The sequence below is a fragment of the Theropithecus gelada genome, chromosome 9 (genome assembly GCF_003255815.1).
Source record: "Theropithecus gelada isolate Dixy chromosome 9, Tgel_1.0, whole genome shotgun sequence".
Taxonomy (NCBI): Eukaryota; Metazoa; Chordata; class Mammalia; order Primates; family Cercopithecidae; genus Theropithecus; species Theropithecus gelada.
The window spans coordinates 45,662,543-45,679,665 of NC_037677.1; the positions used below are offsets into that span (position 1 = coordinate 45,662,543).

The following is a 17,123-nucleotide window of genomic DNA, read 5'->3' on the forward strand; positions in this document are numbered from 1 at the left end:
CTGAGCTCTCATGGAACTGCCCCTCACCACAGCAGTCAAAGTCTGAGGTGGGCCAAAGGCCATGACAGTGATGCAGATGAGATGTTTAGTGTTTCTGTCATGGTACAGAGGCCACTCTGCCGAGGGCCCCTTCTGACAGGGTTCTGGATCAAGCCCTGCATCATGGAAGTCCTTCGCCAACACCTGCTCTACGGTCTAGTGCTGTGTGACCTCAAGGAAGTTATTCAACACCCCAGACCTCAGTTTCCTCATTCGTCCAGTGGTAGTAATAGTCATCCTTCCCCACTGGGTGGCTGTGGGAATTAAGTCATGTTTTAAAAGCTGAATATGGGCTGGGTCTGTGGTGACTGCCCTGATGCTGGTCTCAAACACAGCGTTAGGCTCCATGAACAGTGCAGCAATTTCCAAGCAAGGGCACCAGGGAGGGCTGCTTGGGGGATGTGACATCAGGTCTTGACTGATGAGTAGGATCTGGGCACCGTGAGAAGAAGAGGAGGAACACCATGAGCAAGGGCCTCCTTAGTCTTACTAGAAAAATGGATTGAGCACCTACTGTGTGCCAGCCCTGGGTCAGGTGTGGAGGACTCGGTGGTGAGCAGGGCAGATGTGGTCCCCGCCTCATGAGCTCACAGGCCAGCAGATAGGTGGCCCACATGGGGTCTGTGTAGAAAGGTGCGGGCCATGCCGCTGGCCTGAGCCTGGGCATGTGAACACAGGAGGGAAGGCTGACACGTGGAGGCAGGACCCCATCGCCAGTGGCATTCCTGAGCAGTTGTTTACACAGCACCTCTTGGAACAGAGGTGCCAGTGGCTGCCTGCCCTGAGGTACAGCTCCTGCCTGTCCTCCCTCTCCTGGGAGGTGGCCTCTGACTTCACATCACTGCTTTTCTGAAGCCTTTCCCCACTGCCTCAGGCAAAGGTGTGCCTCCTCCACATCCCTGGCTCCAGTTAGGGCAGTACCCTCTGTCCCGTCCACCCTGACACCCACACGTTTGTGTCTGTGCTGTTAAACATGGAGCTTCTCAAGAACAGCAATGTGCCCTGTGTATCCTTAGCTCTGAGGCGGGCAGGGAAAGCTTTCAGTAAATGGGTTTTTTTAAAGTTTGCATTTAAAATGTGTTTAAATTGTGGTAAAAAATACACATAATGTAACACCTACCATCCTAACCATTTGTCAGTTCAGTAGCATGCAGTCCACTCATGATGTTGTGCTACCATCACCGAAGTCCATCCCCAGAGTTTTATCCGTCTTCCCAAATTGAAACTGCACCCATTCGACACAACTCCCATTCCACCCACCTCAGCCCCTGGCCGCTGCCGTGCTCCTTCTGGTCTGTGAATGTGACTGCTCCAGGCTCCTCAGATGAGTGGAATCATTCACATTTCATCCTTTTGTGGGTGGCAGTGATTGGCTTTTAAGCAGTAGAGGGTTGCATGTGTGGCCCAGATCACATGAGTCATAAAAACCCAGGCCCAGAAAAGCTCTTCCTTTTCCCTAAAGGCCACCTGAAGCCCCCCTCAGCCTCATGGCCTCTCTCAGCTCCTCCCAGACTGTGGGGATTTCTCCATCCATTGAGCACACGAACACCCTGTCGCTGCCTCTCCCTGGGCTCCTTGGTTGGCTCTAGGAGGCATGAAAGTCATCCCCCCTGCATCCCACAGCAGGCTGGGAACTCCCAGAGGATAGGGCCCATGCCTGACCCACCCTTTACCCTCGGTGCTTTGGAACCCAGGCCTGACACCTGGGGTTCTGTCACTGTGGGTCTATCGTGCTCCAAGGGAAGCACAAACAGGAGCCAGGTCAGAGTGAGGCCTCATCCGTCGCCAGCCTCCAAAGCTACCCTGTGCTGCACCTGTGAGGCTGGACTTCTCCTCCCCCCACCACCCCTGTTCTTCCCTTTCCGGCTGCAGCCTCTTTGCACAGTACCAAGCTCCCTGCAGAGAGCCCTGGTGTCACAGCTCCAAGGGTACAGGGGGAGGGTCCACGGGAAACTGTCCATGCCAGCGTCCCTTGCTACATAGTCCAGCTGCTTGAAGCTGCGAGATGGCTGTGGGGCTCTGAGGGGTGGGGTCGGTCTGGGTAACCAGGGAAGCTGAATCTGCTCAGAGGTTTGGCCACCCAGGAGGCCCAGAGCTGGCTTTCTCCAGGGCTCTGAGACACACAGCTTTACATCAATTGTTCCCTCTCACTCTAGACATTGCTCACCTCTGAATGTAGCTTATCTCTGTGCAGAACTGACCCCAGGGCTGGGGCAACATCTCCCTTGACTCGTTATTCTGCTAGGCTCTAGTACATTATTTACTAGCATGCGGCACATTCCATCAGGGCCAACTGAATGCCTGCATGAATGCTTCTTGTTCACAGCGTGGTATGATCAGGCGGCACCCAACGCAAGCATGTACAATGATCAAGCATGTCAGTGACCCTGTGCATGTACAATGATCAAGCATGTCAGTGACCCTCAGTCACATGGTAGGTGGGGTGTGGAGGGTGCCTGGCTTGGCTGAAGGCCTTCAGCCGAAAACAGGAGCAAATGACAAAACATCAGTATCCACTAAGAGGGCTGGTGTTTGATGCTTACTATCTCATTTCAGTTCCATTAGAAACCTGGAAAGTAGGAATATTATTCTTATTTTGTGGTTGAATAAATGGAGGTTTGCAGGGCCACATATCTTGCACATAGTAGGAAGCTCATATGAAGCCGAGTGACCTCAGTGTCCCCTCTGAGACATAAAGATCCTAGAGCCATTTTTCCCAGTGCCCTCCTAATAACTAGATCAACCCTTGATGGGGTCCCTTTGAGGAGCTGTTGGATGACTGGACACAAGGCTGCCCTCCCTGGGCCACCATCCATACTCAGAAATACCAAGAAATTGCTTCCTCCTTGAGCCACCTTATCTAACCTCACTGTCCTTCCCCGTGGGTGGCCACCTTATCTAACCTCATTGTCTTTTCCCGGCAGCCCCTGCACTGGCCGGGAGCAGCTGAAGAGTGCCTGTGTGATCCAGAAGCCAATGACCTGGGACTCTCTCTCTGGGCCACCTGCTCAGAGCGTGCATGCAGGTATGGGCCAGGCCGCAGCCAGGTCTCGGGTAGAGGAACCCCTACGCAGGAAGCTTGCTTTGAGTCTTTTACCACCACTTCATTTTGCTTCCCACACAATGTTTGTAATCTTTTTGTTTTTTGAATTATTTTCTTTTTAAACTACCTGTGGTTGGGAAGAGACATTTAGCTTTGGCTGGGTATGTGGATCTGAAGTGTGTTAGCTCTGGCGAAGACAATCCCAACACTCTCGTCCAGAAGGAAGAATACCTCCTATGGAGGGTGTGTTCAGAAAAAGGCACCATTCACTGTAGATATGCTTCTTTATGCAGGCCAGAACACCCATGTTTCCTAGTATTCACCAGAAAACATACACAGAGTAGACGGCAGTCCCTTCTGCCATGCACCCTCCTGGCCAGTTCCCCGTTGAATGTAAGGACAAAGAGATCCGACACTTGGAAAAATATCTCTACTCAGTGAGCATTAAACCTGGGGATTGGATCAGTGTATTAGTCTGTTTTCATGCTGCTGATAAAGACATACCCAAGACTGGGAAGAAGAAGAGGTTTAATTGGACTTACAGTTCCACATGGCTGGGGAGGCCTCAGAGTCATGGTGGGAGGCAAAAGGCACTTCTTACGTGATGGCAGCAAGAGAAAAATGAGGAAGAAACAAAAGTGGAAACCCCTGATAAACCCATCAGATCTTGTGAGACTTACTCATTATCACGAGAATAGCATGGGGAGACCAGCCTCCATGATTCAATTACTTCCCCTGGGTCCCTCCCACAACATGTGGGAATTCTGGGAGATACAATTCAAGCTGAGATTTGGGTGGGGACACAGCCAAACCATATCAATCAGGAAAACTGCCAGGCAACTCTTTACCAGTAACCATCTGCCAATTTCTGCCAAGGTCCCTGGGGGAGGGAGAGACGCGGAAGGATTGCAGTGGTGGGTCACTGTTTGGGGACTGTCCCAAGTATGCTGTGGCACACACTGAAGTGCCTCATCCCAGGACTCCAGCTCTCCAGGAACAGCTTCGGGGCTCTGTCTGGGGCTCCTCCATGATCCAAGCCAGGGGAAGACCACAGGTCACACAGGCTGGGCTGCTGGCACCTTGTCACCCCTGGTTATTTGAGGCCTGGGATGGGAAGGCTTTGCTGTCTCATCTCTGTTTTAGCTTTTGTTTTTGTTTTCACTCTCAGCAAGTATTAATACATCTCTGCTCATCCTCTGTCTTGTCCCAAAACCAATGCGGAACAAAATAGCTACAATAAGTCATACAGAAAACACGCACCATAGCCCATACCGTTCTTGCCCCTGCTCTTTAAGCTGGAACTTGAGCAATACTGAGTGACACTCCAGAGAGGCTTATGCGAGTGTGTGTTCAGGCGTCCATTCCCAGCACTGCTGGAAGATAAAATATGAGCTACTTTTGTTTTCAGGAATGTGTGCATGTGAATGTGCATGCACGTGTGTGTGTGAAATGCTGTTTACTCCTTTTGTATTAGCTCCCAAATAGTTTTGGGGAAAAGCACAGTGTGGTGCTCTGATTCTACCTCTAGGGTCACAGAATAATAGGAGGAAGAGCTTTACAGCTGAACCAGGCCGAGAAATTGTGCGTGTGACACTGAAACGCGACCCACATCGTGGTTTTGGTAAGAGGGTTCCCTGTAGGTGAGGCCCAGTCTCTACCGCTGGGCAAAGTGGGGAGGTGGGTGCTGTTTTCCCTTTCAACTTGTCTACTACCCTTTCCTATCCCTCCTCTCCCAGTTTGCCTTTTCTAGTAATCACTTCTGCTTTTTTCTCCCTTTAATTGTTCCTAAAGAGCAATGAGACTTTTGTTTCAAAGTTTTTCTTTTAGGCCTGATACATTTTTGCAGCGCATCTAAGTACAAGGCAGAAAAAGATTTTTTCCCCTAATACCATGTAGCAACCTTCCTCTAGTCAGCCATGGGGAAGAAGAGTCAATTTATTTTGCCTCTTACTAGTAACTACTTTCTAAGACCCTAAAAACTGTATAAGAAACAAGGTACGGAAACAAGGTACTTGATCAAAAATCATTTCTTTCCTATGTCTCATTATCTACTGAAGCAAAATCCAGTGCCTATTGGTGGTTTGTGCTCCTAGCTTTAGCTGTGCTTACTAATGGGGAACAATCCACCTTTCTCCAAGTATCATGGCAGAGTAGAAAGGATCCTCTATTTGAGGATCAGAAGACCTGACTGTAACTATTAGCTAATGCCACTTGGTAGCTGTGTGATATCAGGGAAATGACCTAACCTCTCTGAACAGCAAAATCACTAAGTATCATCTTATCATGGACTGTCATCTTGGATTACAGGTTTTGTCATTAATGAGGGAGAGTATGCAGGCCAAGCTGACCCTGGCATTTTTATATCTTCTATTATACCTGGAGGACCAGCAGAAAAAGCAAAAATGATCAAACCAGGTACATCTTTTTATATCACTAGAGATACTGTTTTAAGAAATCACTCTTTTTTATTTCCCTGGAAGGATTATTTAGATGTATTATTTTTCCAGGAGGGCAGATACTAGCCCTGAATCACATCAGTCTGGAGGGCTTCACATTCAACATGGCTGTTAGGATGATCCAGAATTCCCCTGACAACATAGAGTTAATTATTTCTCAGTCAAAAGGTATGTTTTAACCTGCTCTTGGGAGCTGAAGAGCCTCCCCTGTTTTCAGGAGTACATGATGACTATGAGGTACTAGACCTTGAAGTCCACGTAGGTCTTCTGTATTGCTTTCCTTGTGGTATTGGCTTGCAAAGAAGCAGTGTAGTGGCACAAATTAATAAGCTTTTCAATTTCAGGCGCAGGATGGGCGTTACCCCTGCTTGTGTTGCTGAAAGGGAGTAACCTACTCTAATTCTTTGTTAGACACGGCTGGATACAACCAGTCTTTTTTTTCCGTCAACTCTCCTTGCATGGCAGGGAGAACCTTTTTCTTGCCACCCAAAGTCCTTGTTGATAGGGACTGCGCCAGGATTTCTGTAGTTTGGGTTTAGGTATAGCAATCAGCTGGGGAGGAGACAGGAACTGTTCTTTGTTGAACTTTTGTTTTGGGTTCAGGGCTACCTGTGTAGGTTTGTTATTACAGGCAAACTTGTGTCACAGGGGTTGATGTACAGACCTTTTCATCACCCAGGTGCTCAGTAGAGTACCCAATAGTTATTTTTCCTGACCCTCTCTCTCCTCCCTCAAGTAGGCCCCGGTGTCTGTTGTTCCCCTCTTTGTGACCATGGGTTCTCATTATTCAGCTCCCACTTATAAGTGAGAAAATGTGGTATTAGATTTTCCTTTTTTTTTTTTTTTTGAGATGGGGTCTCACTCTCTCCCCCAGGCTGGAGTGCAATGGCATGATCTCTGCAGCCTCCACCTCCCGGGTTCAAGCAATTCTCCTGCCTCAGCCTCCTGAGTAGCTGGGATTACAGGCATGCGCTGCCACACCCAGCTAATTTTTGTAGTTTTTAGTGCAGACGGGGTTTCACTATGTTGGCCAGACTGGCCTTAAACTCCTGAACTCAAGTGATCCGCCCGCCTCAGCCTCCCAAAGTGCTGGGATTACAGGTGTGAGCCACCACACCTGGCCCGGTATTTGGTTTTCTGTTCCTGTGTTAGTTTGCTGAGGATAACGGGAACTTTTCTTTTTTTTTTTTTTTTTTTTGAGATAGAGTTTCACTCTTGTTGCCCAGGCTGGAGTGCAATGGTGTGATCTCCACTCACTGTAACCTCCACCTCCTGGGTTCAAGCAATTCTGCCTCAGTCTCCCAAGTAGCTGAGATTATAGGCATGCACCGCCACGCCCAGCATATTTTGTATTTTTAGTAGAGATGGGGTTTCTCCATGTTGGTCAGGCTGGTCTTGAACTTCTGACCTCAGGTGATCTGCCCGCCTCTGCCTCCCAAAGTGCTGGAATTACAGGCGTGAGCCACTGCACCTGGCCTGTTCTTAAAGCTGAATTTTCATGGCAAGCTCGCTCTTCTTACTTGATGTGCGTGTTCATGATCAACCTAAAGAGTAAAGTACTTTTTAGTGATGTTTTTCTTCATCCTTTAGATAAGAATGAGAGAGCAACAACTGCCTATATCAAAGGAAAATACTCTTGTTTTTGTTGGGAGCAAGCTTGAGGAGCCTGGGGGAAGTAATGGGAGGAGGCTAACATCCCTTCTCCCTAGTTTCCTGAGACCACTGCTGCTTTTGGTTGGGTGATCCTGTAAACTACCAGCAGTCTGCCTGCAAATTCAGGCTCACAATTGCTTCTTCACACTTCAGGGGTGTCGTACAGTTTTCCTTTGTATACAGGAGGACTTCCTTTCACACCAGCCTGCATTTTCTAGGTCCTAAATGCAGGTACTACATTTGCCTTGCCTTCTGAACACTGTGTACACTCTCACTCTTGTATATGTACACAGTGCCATGCAGCTCCCCCGTCCAGAAGCTATGGATGGTGGAAGGTGGCCATGCTGGGGTCTCAGCCCCACACCCTTCATCCCGGGGTTGAAGCCTCCCAGGGGCTGGCCTCAGCACGTCCCCAGTGCCAGTCTCAGGCTTGTTGTCTCTGTCGGATTTCCCAGCACCACTGCTCTCCTTTCTGCAGTGGTTCAGCAATCCCTGTGTTTTCTTCCACATCCTCCACTGACAGGAGCAATCAAACCATCCCATGTGTCATCAGGAAACACAATGCAGGTGACCGAATCACAATTCAGCATAGTCCAAGGATGGCCTGCTGTGATGGAGGTTGTCAAAAAGCGGTACTCGAGGTCTGCTCTTCTCAAACCGCAACCTCACATTAAAATTCCAGACAATGAGTTTCCCACAATGGCTGGGAATAAAATGTCCTTTCACTGTGGTGCCCCAGCTACCTTTTGACAATGCTGCCTTCATCATGGTGGGGTTTCCTCATACAGCTGGGCCACTGCCAGAGGAAGACGTTTCCTTGGTGATGCTGGCTGGGTCTCCGTGGCAGAGACTTGACCACTGTGACTTTCTTCTATCTGGTTAGGCTGCTGTTAAGGCACCTGGGCTAGATTGGAGATTGGGATCAGACAGATAAAATGTCCATCATGAGCCTCTGTCATGGCCTACAGTAAATTGAGTTTTAGTTACCAAAGAAGGTCTCCCAGCTCATATGTCTACTAGGCAGGACACCAGCTGCAGCATGGCTTGACTTTTCAATTCAATCGTAAGTCCCATCCTCACCTCTCATGGAGGATGTGGAAGATAATGAGCCGATGCTTATGATACTGCCAGAAGGACAACGATGACAGAATCTGTGAATGAAATGGCCAGAAATGCAGCATTATGAAACAGTGGCCCAGCCACTCCCTGCTGGATACCTTTAGATTTGAATAACTTCAAATCAAATTCATTAAATCAAATTTATTCAAATTGAATTCATTCAGCATGTGAGTTTGGGCACTTCCCTGAGTGTTAATGAGTCTGTATCAAAAGTAGTAAATCTACTTGTATCCAGGTCTAAAGAAAATCTGACTATTATTCATTCCTCCCACATGTATTTGTTGAGCAGCTAATAATAACATATTAACAGTAGATACATTTATTGAGGCTCTACCATGTACTAAGCTGTGTGTGTCTGTGTGTGTGTGTGTGTGAGAGAGAGCCATATATATACATATGAGGAAATATATATTCTTTCATATATACATATATATTTTTATCTTTACATATGTAAAATCTTTTCTGTATGTATAATCTCTAAGCCTCATCAACTCTACAATATTATTGATATTGATATTATCTCTACTTTAGATACAGGAAAATTTAGGTTCAGATATGTTAAGCACCTTGCCCAAGGTTTTTCTACTGATTCACAACCTCATATTCTTTTCTTTGTTCGGTGCCAGGTCACAAGTCAGACATGGGGTAAGCAGGAATCAGTGGCCTAGCCTTCACTCAGAGGGGCCTGCAGTCTGGTTATTACCAAGCCTCCCAAAAGGACCTGATACGTTGGTTTTTGATCACATGGTGGTTGTAGATATGCTCAGTGGGGTGTTCAGGAGAGGCTGGGTGTAAGTGCCCACATGCTGGCTGTAGGATTTGGGGCAAGATACTGAATAGTTTTGACTGTGTTTTCTTATGTTTGAACAGGGATTACACCTTCATGGTGGTCTGCTGAGAAGATGGGAAGATGTCCATATCTTCCTATATGTATGTATATCTAAGGTGCCTATCACATGGCTAGAGCTTAATAAGGGAGAGCTGGCCTTATAAAGTTCTTTTGAGCCTACGCATTCATAGTTGGGTCACTTAAGCTCTATCTAGGTTTCTAAATCACATATAGAATCTTCCCTTTCTCTAATCTAAATGCAACATCTTTCAGGAGGAGCTAAATTCACATTGTTCCTGAGCAGCTATAAAAGATCCCTCTGTCATTGGAGGAAAACGCTGTGCCCACATAGAGATGCCACCGAGAAGCCAGCCTTTTTAAGCTGTTGACTTTTTCTTGGCTTGTTTTTATAGGTGTTTGTGGAAATAACCCAGATGAAGAGAAGAATAGCACAGCCAATTCTGGGGTCTCCTCTACAGACATCCTGAGCTTCGGGTACCAGGGAAGTTTGTTGTCATGCACACAAGACCAGGACAGAAATATTGAAGAACTAGACATGGCTGGGGTGAAGAGCTTAGTGCCCAGGCTGAGACATCAGCTTTCCTTTCTGCCGTTAAAGGTAATCATCCCTTGGTTAACTTTCTAGATCTGGAGGAACGAGAACAGGCTGTGGAGCCCAACAGCCTGGCCCCTAGGCCCTCCCTGCTCTCTGTTTTCCATGTCAGGTGGATGGAAGTTACTTAGCCCCTTTGAGCCACAGCTTCCTCATCTGCAAACAGAAGCACATGCCTGCATGGCATGGTTGTTGAGAAAAACGCATAGAAGAAGGCAGAGTTCCTAGTCAGTGTCTGGGCACAGGCTCAGTGTGGGTGCCTCTGGAGTCCTTAGTCACTAATTATAATTGTTATGATAATAGCAACCTGAGGAAATTGATTGCTGCCAATGGCAAGGCGTGGGCAATCAGGCACCTCCTATTGTTGTCCTTGAATTGGTCCTCAAGCTGGGAACTCAGTGGCTTTGGTCTTGACCATACCCCATGGAGGAAGAAGATGGGATCTGGAGTAGGTGTATGGAGGGCTGTGTGCTTCAATCCCAGCTCTGCCGCCCTCTGCCATCTCTTTGGACTCCGAGTGGCATTGTCTCCTTAGGCCCCTCCAGCCTCTCCATTTCGCTCTGGGCCCTGCACAGCTGGTGCTCATGGACTGAGTCAGCTTGCTGTGTTCTGCTTGGTTCTGCCCAGGAGAAGCCTCAGGAGGAGCCTGCAGTTGTGGGATGAGTGAGGACAGGGTGGCAGTGCCGGGGTCTCAGCTGCACACCCTTCATCCCACTCTCTCCCTGTGCTGACACAGGTTGGCTGTGTCCCTCTACAAACAGCACAGCTCTATCAGGGTCCATCAGCCACTCCCTTCTCTCGCCCTTCAGCCTCAGGGTTGGTCACAGCAGCCAGTGTTTCCAGCCCTAGGTGCTGAACTGATATTACTGGTTTCTCCAAAGGCTGCCAAGACCTTTGAAAACAAGCCTTCCACGACCTCTCTTCCCTTACTCAGGCTGAGTGGCCCTTCTCATTCTCGCTGGGACAACTTGCTGGTTGAAACAGGCAGGTTATTGCACCTCTTTCAACCTCATTTCTGTTTTTATGACAGAGATAATGATGCCTGTCCACAGCTGTGGAAGCTAAGGTACTATGGCCAGCGTCGGGGAGAACACCCATCTCTTTCTTTCACTCATCTTAGCTTAATCAGCTGGGGCCCCTGTAACTAAAGACAGATTAATGAGAGAAAAGCATCCACAAGTATTTACTGTAAGTTTTATGTGACATGTGAGCCTTCATATGGAAATGACCTGAAGAAACAGTTCTCCCTGAGTGTGTTTCATGAAGAATGGAGAGTCATGGAAAAATGAGATAAGACAAAAAGCAGGAGTATGTAAGCTGGGAGGAACTCAGTGAAGGCCTGTTTGTTCAGATTCCTCTCTCAGTCCCTGTGTCTTCCCAGACAACATGCTCCGTTTTCCCGGATATAGGGAGGGCGTTCTCACTTGAGGGTCTTCTGCCTTGCTTCAGGGGAAGGTTAGAAAATCCTTCCTAGGTTTTAGGGCCTGCTTCAGAGGAGAAGAGCAGGGGAAGGTCAGAGAAACTTCCTGCATGTACTGTTTCTCCAATTCCTCCAATGTGCCAAGGTGCCCTATTTTGGGGTAGTGTGTCTTGACCCTTGCCACAAGGATCTGGCATGAAATGGGGCTCCATGAATGACGGTGCCTTCCTAATTGGCCATGGTGCTCACCTGGACAGCACATCCCATGAGGAACTGTATGCAGGAGGCCGGTAGAGGAATAATGGTAGTAGCTGCCGTTAATTGAGTGCTTACTTGTGTACCAGGCAGTGTCCTGAGCACTTTATATGTATTAGCTTATGGAAGCTTCATGGTAACCCAATGAGACCATTCCTATTATCAACCCCTTTTATAGGTGGGGTACCTGAGACAGAGAGAGCAAAGGAGCACACCCAAGCTCTCTCAGGGAGCAGGTGACAGAGCTGGGATTGGAATGCAAGGGATTGGCCTCCAGAGCTGAAACCTTCACCCCAGGCCTTCCTCTGGGAGGTCCTCTCTGTCAGGAATCAGGCCAGAGAGGCCTTCAGGCTGTGGCTTCTTTGGCGGCAAACCTGAGAGTTGGTTTCCTGGGGTTGAGGGCAGTTAAGGGGAGCAAGGGAGCTCTAAGGCCATGCTGACCATGGTGCAGGCTGTAAGACCCAACCCAGATGGTGCAGGCTCTTCTGGGTCTTGTGGCCAACTTTGTGGCCAGATGATCCTCTGTAGTATGGTGGACTTTACATTCTCACTTCAGGTCTCACCCTCAGCAGTTGTTTTGCTCCTTGAATTTTAAAATTTAGACAAAACACCTTGCCAGCCATGGGGTGTGTAAGGTCTCTGGAAGAATCGAGGCTTCATTGTTCAGCTTCCTCCAGCTTGTTTATTTTCCTGTGCGTTATTAGAATTTTCTGACATGCATGGTGATTAGAAAGCACTAAGTAAAGGGGACAGATAGGACAAAAGACCCTATCTTCTAGGCAGAGGGACAGCGGAACATGAACAGTGACCCAAGCATTCTCTGCCTAGGAGTGGCATCAGTCCAGTCCATCGCTCCCTCATCTTCCTCCTGCCTTGTCTGAGGTCACATGGAGAAGGCCTGATAAAGCTAGAAATGCATCCCCTACTGACCCAGCCCAAAGTTCATGCTCTTTCTGAGGTGCAATAATGCTCCTGAGAGCAGGTGAGAGCTAAGAGGTGACATCTGCCTTCATCCCCTCTTTATTTTTGTGTGTTTGTTTATGGCAGGGTGCTGGTTCTTCTTGTCCTCCATCACCTCCAGAAATCAGTGCTGGTGAAATCTACTTTGTGGAACTGGTTAAAGAAGATGGGACACTTGGATTCAGCGTAACTGTAAGACTTTTTAGGAGAGATTGAAAAGCAGTTAACAAGATGTCCCTCCAGAGCCTGGTGGCCATCCCACCCAGACAGCACCCTCTGACAGTGTGCTCAGTGTGCACAAGTGCAAGGGGTGAATAAAGAAAGTCAGTGGGGGCCTGCACTGGGGGATGAGTTCAGAGACAAACAGAGGTACTGGGGAACTTCAGGCTGAGCAGGACATACACTAGGGAATTCCAACCACATGGGGAGGCAGTGTGGGCAGAGTTGGGTGATGTGTCCCGACTCTGAGGTCAAGCTGGACTGCAGAGAGAGAGAAGCATATTGGGTCTTCAGGGACACAAGCTAAAGGTGAGAAGGGCAGTCCACTGTCATCTGGCCAAGGATGGGTGGGGCAGTCCACTGTCATCCAGCACGGAATCAGTGTGGAGCCTCTTACTCAGACATCCCAAGGGCCAGGCCTCCATCAGGACTGACACTTTGCATTTGGTTTCTGAGCTCTACCTGGTAGACCCTTGTGGAAGGAGATTACCCATGTAACTGTGTTTACCCAAGGGGTTGGGGAATGGCACACACAAAGCTGGTGAAAATCCAGAGGCCAGAGGTTGGAAGGTGCTGCTTTTATTACTGAGTATTGAAAGTGATCCATTACTGGCCGGGTGCGGTGGCTCACGCCTGTAATCCCAGCAGTTTGGGAGGCCAAGGCGGGCGGATCATGAGGTCAGGAGATCGAGACTACCCTTGCTAACACAGTGAAACCCCATCTCTACTAAAAAGCACAAAAAAATTAGCTGGGCATGGTGGTGGGCGCCTGTAGTCCCAGCTACTCGGGAGGCTGAGGCAGGAGAATGGCATGAACCCAGGAGGCAGAGCTTGCAGTGAGCCGAGATCGCACCACTGCACTCCAGCGTGGGCGACAGAGTGAGACTCCGTCTCAAAAAAAAAAAGAAAGAAAGAAAGTGATCCATTATCTTGAGACCCTGGAATGGGCTGGACTTCAGGAATGCCATTGTTGGATTTAACTGTTGATGGGAAATAGAAGCATCTCCCATCAAAGTAAGGAAATGCTATGACTGATGAAAATTTTCAGAGGAAATTGAAGAGAGATGTGAATAGAGGGCATCCTTCCTTTCCCCTGTGACAATGCTGTGCACCTAGAGCAAGGATATTTGTTTTCTTGGACCCTAAGCCTGCAATGAGTTTGTCAGCAGTGTATGATTTTAAGGGACCAAGTAAGAAACCAAGCAATAAGGCTCATGAATCCACGTGGAGGGAACAGGCTGATGCCAAATATGGTCAATTTATTCTTGGCTTGGGGTAACAGCTCTATCAGACACCAAACATAGCTATTTCTTGTCTGAAAAACTCACTAAATTTTGGGTTATTCACAAATATATATTTGCTGAGAAGAGGTTGGTGATTTCCTTTGGCTGGTAAAAACTTGGATTTTCTTTGCAGCTATTTCATTTCAAAAATAATTCCTGAAATGTCTCACTCAAATCCAAATGGCCATTAAGCACATGAAAAACAAACCCATGAAAAGCCACAGGAATACAAATTAAATTAAATGAAATTTTAAACTTTATATCTATCAGCTTGGCCAAATATAGCTGGTGGAATGTCGAAAAGTGGTACTGTCATACAAAGCTGGTGGAAATGTGAATAAGTATATCCATATTCACATAGGGATGCAATCTGGCAGCATCTATTATAATGAAAAATGCACATATCCTTTGGCCTATCAAAGCACACAAGAAGTGCCAGGCACAAGCCTTCAGGCCCAGAGCCATATCCACCTATACTGGTCGCTACCTATAGAGAGATAGTGGTACATCCCATGTGACCAGTTGCTGAGCACCTGCCCTGTACCAGTGCTTGGGCTGGGGACATGCCCAGATCTCTCACATAGTTTCTGTTGTTAAGCTTATGAACACCTAATCTTATTGCTCAGTGGAGAATACAATGTAAACGAACAGGTGAATACAGAAGACAGTGCCAGTCGGAGGTGAGGTCATGGGATACAGTGGTGGGCAGGTGGGGATTCCCTTAGCCAGGGAGGTTGGGGAGGCTTCCTGGAGGAGGACAGATGGGTAGTGAGTTTTCTGTTGTGTTTTTCAGGGTGGAATTAACACCAGCGTGCCCTATGGTGGCATCTACGTGAAATCCATTGTTCCTGGAGGACCAGCTGCCAAGGAAGGGCAGATCCTACAGGGTAAGAGATGGGGTCTCATTGGGAACTCTGTGCTCCATGGTGTAAAGAGCCCTGCACAGGGAGGGCAGCCTCTAGGCCTTGCCCTGCTCCTGTTCTGAAAACTATGCAAATGATTGCCACCCCAGGTCATGCTTTTCTCACCTGGAAAGGGGGCGATAGAACCTGCCCTGCCATTTGACAGGTTGGGGGTTCTGCAGTGGCACACTGGGAAGCATAGGTGATAGAAAAATAGTAGAAGACTTAAAAGACTTGTGTTGCTCTTTGGCCTTCATAGGGAAACATACTGCTTCTCTTGGAGGACAAGTGGACCTCGGTAACCTCACTCGCACATCCGGGGAGGACACCTGAGCCTTCTGTCGCCTTTGCTCACCTCCCACTGCTCTGAGGGAAGGGAGTGATTTTTGTTGGTCTCCAAAACTGCCAGAATTGAGCCAAAAAGAGAACCTGGGATCTTACTTATCTCCATTTCCCCTAGAATTCTGATGTCTCCAGCATCAACCATGCCTCCCTGACCTTTTTTGAAATAATAATAATAAAAAAAAAATACATCCTGGAGATATAAATATCTAAGCAACTTGAAAATACTTTCAAAAATGGTTTCACAGGAAAACAGGAGGAAGGATGAGGTTGAAAAGAGCTGGCTCAACCATTCTGTGAGCCAATAATAGAAAGGCTTTTATATCCCTGATCTGTGATGTGCCTGAGAAGAAGGGAGCGAGGCTGCTCAGAGAGGCAGGATTCCTGCTGACTCCGGGGGGACACCTGGCACCTCTGCTTCCTCTCCCATTTCTCCAGGCTGCATGGAGGGGCACCGGGCAGGGGCCTCCGGGAAGGGAACCTCCTGCAGTCTCAGGTACCAGGTCATGACATGACATCCGTCCCTTTCCCAGGTGATCGACTCCTGCAGGTGGATGGATTGAGTCTGTGCGGCCTCACCCACAAGCAGGCTGTGCAGTGCCTGAAGGGTCCTGGGCAGGTGAGTAGACTGTGCTGACCAGCTTCCCCTCCTTCCAGAGCTTTCCTGGACAACATCAGAAGCTGACATTGCCTCTGGGTGGGAGGGAGGCAGGCAGGAAACAATGCTTTTTCTTTGTTAGTTTTTTTTTTTTTCTCTTCCATTTCTTCTACCCTCACTTTTCTATGGGGATGTGCAACCCAGGAGGTAGCAGACAGATGTTTCCAAGTAAAAAAATCTCACCCCCTGTAGATAGCCTTAGAAACTTACTGGTGGCTTGCCTGAATTCTAGAATTAGGCAGCAGAATGGAGAAGATGGAGTGAAGTGACTGCTGTAGCCTGGCTCTGGCTGCCCCGGCCCCGCTGGCCCTGTGTCCATAGGGTCTTGGGCCTTCTTACTTCCCCACCTTTGCATAGGATGACCCCACTCCACTCCCTGTTCATGCCATTCCCCATCACCCTGTGTTGTACCCACCGGGCCCTGGGTCAGAGTGTCCTGGGATTCTTTTACTCACAGTGAGGTAGGAATTCAGGATGCCAAGAGCAGAGCCATTCATCCTTTTTGTCCCCTTTATTCCCTGCCCCGCAGTGACCCGATGTTACCCCACTGTACCAAGTCCTCTGCCGGAGGGTGGGAGCCTCGAACTGCCCCAGTGTCCTGAGCCACAGAGCTGGCATCACTCTCTCTTGGCAACTAAAAAGTCAACAGAGACAGGAGGGATTCCTAAGGGCCCTTCCAACAAGCTGTGGCGCAATGTTCTGGCCACTTTTTGCTTTCTTTCCTAAAGTGGTCCTCTGGTGTCTGGTGAAATTTGCTTATATTAGTGACTTTGGTTGACCTATCTTGAGAATGGAGCCATAATTTATTGATACCTTCTGATATTTAGACCTTTGCTAATGAGCATGGGTAGAGAGGGTACTTGGCTGGCCTCCTGGCTGCTTTGGCAGGTGCTGAGTGACAGGTGCAGCACGAAGATGAAGGCAGGGCCACATGTCCTGAATGGGAGCTTGGCATTTCTGAGAAGCTTCCAGGTGATGTCTCGCTGCTGGTTCTTGAACCACACTTAGGGCAACAAGGGTATATGGTGTTGTGTGGAGAAAGGTGGGAAATCACGTTGGAAAGAAAGGGGAGGGCAGTTGGTGCAGACCTAGGGTGCCACAGGTTTGAGTCTTAGGTGATGGGAAGCATTGGAGACTTTAAGTCAAGAATGTTGCATGTTCAATTTGTTCAATGGCAGTCATGATGGGGTGGACCAAGAGGGGTGCAGACAGGGTCCAGCGAGCCAAGGTAACCAGAGTTTGCCACAGCCCAGGGGGACACTGGCAGTGAGAGAGGGGGTGGAGGGGAGGGGGCACTGGGGAGTTGTTCCTGATGGGGAATGTTCACAACTT

General features: G+C 48.4%; 1 protein-coding gene across 2 annotated transcripts in view; it reads left to right on the forward strand.

Annotated features, from left to right (window-relative positions):
- The window catches only part of FRMPD2 (FERM and PDZ domain containing 2), a 125,631-nt gene that overhangs the window by 91,793 nt on the left and 16,715 nt on the right, over positions 1-17,123 (forward strand). For both annotated transcript variants that reach the window (XM_025396643.1, XM_025396644.1), the window contains 8 exons: positions 2,964-3,064; positions 4,611-4,703; positions 5,390-5,497; positions 5,590-5,706; positions 9,553-9,758; positions 12,475-12,579; positions 14,683-14,776; positions 15,667-15,752. In XM_025396643.1, the coding sequence (XP_025252428.1) occupies positions 2,964-3,064; positions 4,611-4,703; positions 5,390-5,497; positions 5,590-5,706; positions 9,553-9,758; positions 12,475-12,579; positions 14,683-14,776; positions 15,667-15,752 (910 nt within the window). The remainder of the gene's footprint in view (positions 1-2,963; positions 3,065-4,610; positions 4,704-5,389; positions 5,498-5,589; positions 5,707-9,552; positions 9,759-12,474; positions 12,580-14,682; positions 14,777-15,666; positions 15,753-17,123) is intronic.